Genomic DNA, 6926 nt, shown 5'->3' on the forward strand with positions numbered 1-6926 from the left:
AGCGGTCTGCCCTAATCTCACTTACTCACTATAACCAGTTTCATGAACTAAAGCCGTACTAACGATGATACAAGACTCTTTTACTGAAAAAAACATTGCTTATATTGTTAATCTATTCGGATTCCTAAAATGACCTTTTACAAAAAGACAAACTATTTCATTTATTTCTCGTTCACCGCGAATGTGTTGATGTCAACACTGGAGATAACTGTCGTTGAGTTTCTCACATGTCAAGGATGGATAACTCTTAATGTCATCAGTTGCATTGTAGTGACAAATGAAGTTAGACGTGCATTTTTTTGTTACCGATTCTTTAAGATTTTTTAGGTCAAAAGACGAGAAACGAGACTCAACAGATATCAAATGTTATGATCATAAAAAATGATTGTAGGATACGTAACACTATTGAATGTTTAAACCACAGTATTCCTAATAAATTTAAACAAGTTAGTTGAATTATGTATATTTGAAAAAATAAATAGTTGTAAGTCAGGTTACCGTATCATATGACCATTTTTATGACCAGTTGATTGGAAAATAGTACCAGAAAGTTCGAGAAGTTACATGTTCTTGATAAACAGTGCTTGCGTTCAATTTCAAAACCCTGGACGACCCAGGGTTGATCAATGTTAGCACATGTCAACTGTCTTACGTCATACTTCGGTTAACCAAAGTTGCCTATACCTACTGTGCTGTACTTCAAGTGACGTCCTCGTTAAAGTTAATTAGTTTCATTTATTAATTCAATTATTAATAAAATCGTGTTAAAGAATATAATTAACTAGGTATTGACAGTGTTATGTGGAAGTGTAATTTATTGTTAAACAATGTTGGAATTGTATTGTTGAGATTGAGTTGAAGCTTATATCATTGTCTTTAGACAATAACTAGTTGTGAGGAATGTAGTACTATCTAATATAAGGAGTGGTGTGGAAGTTACTATCTTCAGATTCTTTTTGGAGTCAAGTGTAATCTAGAATCTTCTGGAACAGATAGACTTGTCCAGCACTGTATAGAACCTTCCAGGTGATATTTATAACATATAAGGGGGCAAGGCGTGCCTCTCGCATCTCACATTACATCAAGACCACCGGTTGTGAGAAGATCATTATTTTCACTCAGGATATCCAATGTCTATGCCTCTTTTGGATGCTTGACCACTGTTGGTTGTAGGTAACAACAGTATATATGAATTATGAAATGCGCTAGGGAAAATTAACTTTCAAATGTTGATATAAATACTTTAGAATAAAAAAAATAACTTTGATAGTGATTTTACATATCTGATGTTCTACGCGTTGGTTAACCTTTCTTGCTTTTTTTACAATCATTAAAAAGATAAGGTACACTCAAGCTTTGTCAAGCAAAGAAATGAAAAACTGGGGGTACATCAAGTCAACCCCAGTGACAGAATTGTGGTAGCTTTCGGTTGACTGAGGTCACTCAAACTTTGGGCTGAATATTCAAGTCTGTGCCTCCTTGTGTTATGACCTATCGGGACCGCCGTGTTCACAGTAATGTATCGACCCGGGGAGATCCGGGGTAGAATAGGTCTTCAGCAACCCATGCTTGCCGTAAAAGGCGACCCTGCTTGTCGTAAGAGGCGACTCACGGGATTGGGTGGTCAGGCTCGCTGACTTGGTTAATGCATGTCATCATATCCCAATTACGTGGATCGATGCTCCTGATGTCAATCACTGGATTGTCTGGCCCAGACTCGATGATTTACAGACCGCCGTCATATAGCTGGAATATTGCTGAGTGCGGCCGGCGTTCAACAACAACAACAACAACAACAACAACAACAACAACAACAACACTAACAACAACATTATCATAATTGCACTACAATGTATTTTTTTGATCCCATGCACTTGCACTTTGTCCAAATATATTGATGCTGATTCTTAGTGTGAATAAATTTATTTTGATAACACCATCCTGTTGTATTTCAATCATTATTTCTCTGTTTATACATTATGAGGTTAGCGTTCGATTCAATCTCTGTGTTAACTCGCAGCAATATCGAATAACAAATTATTGACCTGATTTAGTGTGTAGCTCTAGTTTGAGAGCAACATAGCCCCCTAGCTGGATCTTCTGTACTTCCTCAAGCGTCGCGGGGCTGATCACTGACAGTTTCACCTCTTCTTTCGTTTCATCCAGGTTGTTTACGACAGTATCAACCTTTCTGCAGAATATAAGAATCATGTTCCTATTATCCATTTCAAAGTAGTCATAGATATTACATTGAACCCTCTTCGTCTGCACGAAACGTTTACAGAAACGTCAGGGGCGGTGGGGTAGCCTAGTGGTTAAAGTGTTCGCTTGTCACGCCGAAGACACGGGTTCGATTCCCCACATGGGTACAATGTCTGGTGTCGCCCGCCGTGATAATGCTGGAATATTGCTAAAAGCGGCGTCAAACTATACTCACTCACTCACTATGGGTTAATCAACATCTTTTAAAGTTTATGGACCTAAAGTAAATAACAACCGGGGTTGTAACAACCTCTGAGGATTTATGTGTAGAAAGGCGCACTGAAGCCCTCGTTTGGTGATTAAGCAGCGCTTGGAATAAGCGGTCGATGGTGACCTCTAAATGATGGCTCGTTACACCAAAGACCCGGTCTTGAATCCTCACATGGATCCAATATGTGAAATCCAATTCGAATACCATTTGCCGGTAATACTAGATGAATAATAATAATACTAATAATAAACAGGAGCAAAAACTATACCTCACAGTTGGTTTTGTTTGATATTCAATTGAAAATATCTTAAGCGATATTATATCCAAAAGACGAACTGTACTGGCGCTTATTCGGTACTCAAAGAATACTTCTGCATGGTTATATGTTTTTTTAATGTATGGTAGAGGTCATGTGGTCAATTCGTTTTTTGCCCCAGTCTTCATTGATCCCATTTATTTTTACACAAAATTACCTAGCCACTGATTACCTTTTTCAAACTGTTGCAGGAATGAGTACTGGTTAAATTGACATAATCTAATTTAACAACAGTTCTTTCTATTTATAATTACTAACTCGGTAAACTTTCTTTTGTCCCACGGCTTAGTATGCAAATAGTTACATTTCTTAGTTATTTTGAAATTTGAAGGAAATTTGTATTACCAAGTATACGGTAACTATGCTTTAGCTTCGTTTACCATAGCAACTAAATATAACTAACAATCTGCCCATGCATGTTTATCTTCGGAGTTATTTACAGATATGACTAAGTCTGATATAGAAAATACTCGGTCATAACGAATCGTATTGAAATCCTTAAAGGGGTGACGGCCTCTGTTATTGTTCACGCAAATAACGACCTTCGAGAAACACAAAATGATACAGGGGTACCACGCCTTTCGTTAATTCTCGTGAGCGAATATAGTTTTACGCCGCTTCAAGCAATATTCCAGCATTGCGACACAAGAGACACCAGATATGGGATTCCCACGCTGTGTTCATGTGTCGAATAGTACCCGTTCCTTCGGCGTGACGAGTGACTGATTCATCCATGACGCCACCCCCTACCCCGTCACATCGCGAGGTGAATATGTTGAATATGTTTACAACTTTACCCCTCAATGCCTATATCGTCGTCGCCTGACAGTGTGTCAGCCTTGCTGAAGTCGCATTTGACGACGACGTTGAGGTCTGCAAGGGACAACACCCCGGTACGTTCTTGGAAACGGAAAGCCCATTGCCAAACCCCCTCCTCCGTCTGAAAAAGAAACAGAGTGAGTGAGTGAGTCCCTCGTCCGTCTGAAAAAGAAACAGAGTGAGTGAGTGAGGGAGGGATTGAGTGAGATGGGCTACTCCCCTTTGAACACTATTAGGTTATATCACGACCGACTAGAAGAAGGGGGGTGGGGTGGGGTGGGGGTGGGGGGTGGGGGGGGTGGGGGGGGGGGGGGGGGGTGGGTGGTGGTTCCTTGCTGCTCTCTTCACCCTGGCAGAATCATATGAACGACGGCACGGCGTTCCCGGGGCGTGTGAAACACCGGAAGCATGGAGATTTTGACAGGTTTTTTGTGCTCACACAATTCACCTTTGAGCAACATGTATATCAGGGTCTCGACATCCGGGATGTTTATGAAATATCATAGTCACGTGAAGCAGTGAAATATACTGAACAACAAAAGTTCCTGTGACATTGAATAAGATTTAGTGCAAAGTTATGTTTTTTAGCAAATCTGAAACAATTTCGGTTTGCAACAGATAAAAGACTCCTGTAAGTGTTCAAATGGTTTAATTTGCCATACTGACTTCAGAAAATGCGTGATTTCATAAAAATATTAACATGCCAAATTGTCAATTTACAAATCAATAGCGTGTTTGTCCACCTCATGGAATGGACCAGGCGTCGCACAAAGTCCTGTGGGATATCTGTCCATATCTGCTGGAGCATGTTTCGAAGTTTCTGTAGTGTCTGTGGAACACGTGGTTGACGTCGAAGGCACCGATCCATCTTATCTCACATGTGCTCGATTGGTGAGCCGGCCAGGGGATGGCATTCACTGTGTTTTGTTAAAGAGAGACCTGAACAAATCGAGCAATGTGAGGCCGGGCGTTGTCATGTTGAAAGGTAATGCCTGATTGACGTAACGTTCACCTCGACGTCGGTACACTCGAATCCGTCCATCGCTGTGGCTGATGTGAAAACGAGACTCGTCAGTGAATAGAACTTGTCCCCACTACATGGCCGTCCAGCGTAGACGCTGTCTGCACCACTGTAGACGTGCTTGACGGTGGTTTCCTGTCAAAATGGGACGTCTGGCGGGTCTTCTGGCGACAATCCCTGCACATCTGAGGCGACAACGTACGGTTTGTGAAGATATTCGTCGAAGGCCAGGGATGCTTCTTGCAGTCACTGTTGCTGGCTGGAATCGATTTCGTAGGTGTGTTGTTCGAATCCAGTTGTCTTGTCGATTATTGGTTACGCGTGGCCTGCCACTCCGAGGATGGTCTCTGACTGCATTCGTCTGTTGCCAACGTTGCCATACACACCAAATGGTGTTTCTGTGGACGTTAAATTGTCTTGCAACATCACGTTGACTCGATCCTGCTTCAAGCATACCAATGGCTCGCAGACGCTCATTTTCGGACAGGCGTGGCATTTCGTAATGTTGAATAATTGCGTAATTTTGTTGTTTTTCTGAATGGTTGTTGTCAGCACGATGCTAAACAATGCATATGGAATCCCGTTAACGCACATGGGGGCTTGCATAAAAGTCAACTTTTGGATGGAATGCATGCTTTTCTAGATGATAGATGATACGTTGATGAAAGTACGTTAGGACATGTATCATCTATGTAGAAGATATTTTTTTAAGACTGTGCCACTAATACGCTTCTATAAGGGATATAAATAAAAGAAATAAAGATGTATCGAAGATGAATATCATTACTTTTCATTCTCATTTTCCCCAAATACATCACTGTTGGTCGTAAATATATCGAGAAGTATTTCTTTGCAAAACCCAACACGTGTAAATGTATAGCAATAATGTCCACAGACTCTGTATTCAACGCAACTCCACCATTGAAATGAATTGCGTACTACTGAATCTGGCCTTTCTGTAAAAGCAAATATTTTGTGTGATTAGTTGATCGATCGATCGATTTAAGAAATTAGATCGATCGATTTAAGAAGTTGGATCGATCGATCGGTTTAAGAAGTTGGATTGATTGATTGATTGATTGATTGATTGATTGATTGATAAACTTACCACAACGCCTCCGCATCTGTTACTGTCGTCATCAGTGATGTTGACGACTCTACTGTACACTCCCGTGGCGTAGTCAAATGTGAAGGACGCCTTGTCGCACCCGTCCATGCTGACGCCGTGTTGATCTGTGGCGTCTATTGCGTCGTAACTTATGCCCCTAGGGTTGACACGGAGGAGCATACTCTGGCCCCACACTTCCGAGTTAAAACAGTAGAACGCCACTGCGGACATGACATCAACGATTATCGTTTGTTTGTCTCGTTTGTTTGTTGTTTAACGCCGCACTCAGAAATATTCCAGCTATATGACGGCGGTCTGTAAATAATCGTGTCTGGACCAGACAATCTAGTGATTCACATCATGAGCATCGATCTGCGCAATCGGGATACGATGACATACATCAACCATGTCAGCGAGCCTATATAACTCACAACAATTCTGTCAACGATATTAGTTTGTGGATTAATTGAAGGCTTGAATGACAAACCACGAAACAGTAACCCTTCAAAATGGCGCGCTTAAATGAATGAGGGTAAATAATCACGATGTTCTCTACGAATTTCAAACCTATTATATTTATATACTAAACGCTCTTTCGGATGCATTTTCCCCTTGCTTTACGTTCATAATTGCAAAGGTTTCCACTTTTGGAATGAACACATATTGAATAGGAAATTAGGAAAGCAAACCCCGCTCGCCTGCAAAGGACAGCGTCACCGTGCCGTGTATATGACGTAAGCTACATGATTAATGTATGTATACTTGCATATTTCCGTCTATATCAACTAGATAGAGTCTTTGTGTGACTTACCCTCTGCCGGCACAAGTGCTGGAAATAAAGAAAATATGGATAAATATTGAAATAGTCTTAACTGTGTATATCATGGAAACATAAGCATCGTGAACAGTTCGGTCGCTAAGCAGTGAGGTGTAGTGAAATGATGCCGATTTATAGTGCTAGCTCACTGACATACCATGCCGCAGTTTTAACATGAATAGCCCACTCAGACACAGTAAACTGACTCCGAGCCGACCAGTCCTTGTTTTAGACTCTTAATGCCGAGCGCCAGACAGGGTAACAACATGTGCCATTTTTTAACGTCTTTTGGTATGACGCGGTCGGGGATCGAACCCCGGACCTTCCGATCTCCGGGCGGACGCTCTACCACTAGACCACGGAGGCGGTCCG

General features: G+C 41.4%; 1 protein-coding gene across 1 annotated transcript; it reads right to left on the reverse strand.

Moving 5' to 3' along the window:
• Nucleotides 1–3582: 3582 nt before the first annotated feature.
• Nucleotides 3583–5968, reverse strand: LOC125377685. Its single transcript, XM_048391598.1, has 2 exons — nt 5738–5968; nt 3583–3729 (listed from the first exon to the last, which is right to left on the reverse strand). Exons 1-2 carry the CDS (start codon nt 5966–5968, stop codon nt 3583–3585), a joined length of 378 nt encoding a protein of 125 aa, XP_048247555.1.
• Between the last annotated feature and the right edge of the window lie 958 nt (nt 5969–6926).

Source organism: Haliotis rufescens, unplaced genomic scaffold (assembly GCF_023055435.1).
Source record: "Haliotis rufescens isolate VD_foot unplaced genomic scaffold, xgHalRufe1.0.p SCAF_92, whole genome shotgun sequence".
Taxonomy (NCBI): Eukaryota; Metazoa; Mollusca; class Gastropoda; order Lepetellida; family Haliotidae; genus Haliotis; species Haliotis rufescens.

Excerpts from the sequence above, each read along its gene's own strand:
- LOC125377685 (XM_048391598.1), bottom strand. The coding sequence starts at position 5,968 with ATGTCCGCAGTGGCGTTCTACTGTTTTAACTCGGAAGTGTGGGGCCAG. Across the intron at positions 3,730-5,737 it reads ACAGATGCGGAGGCGTTGTG|ACGGAGGAGGGGGTTTGGCA; the intron begins GTAAGTTTATCA and ends TTTCTTTTTCAG.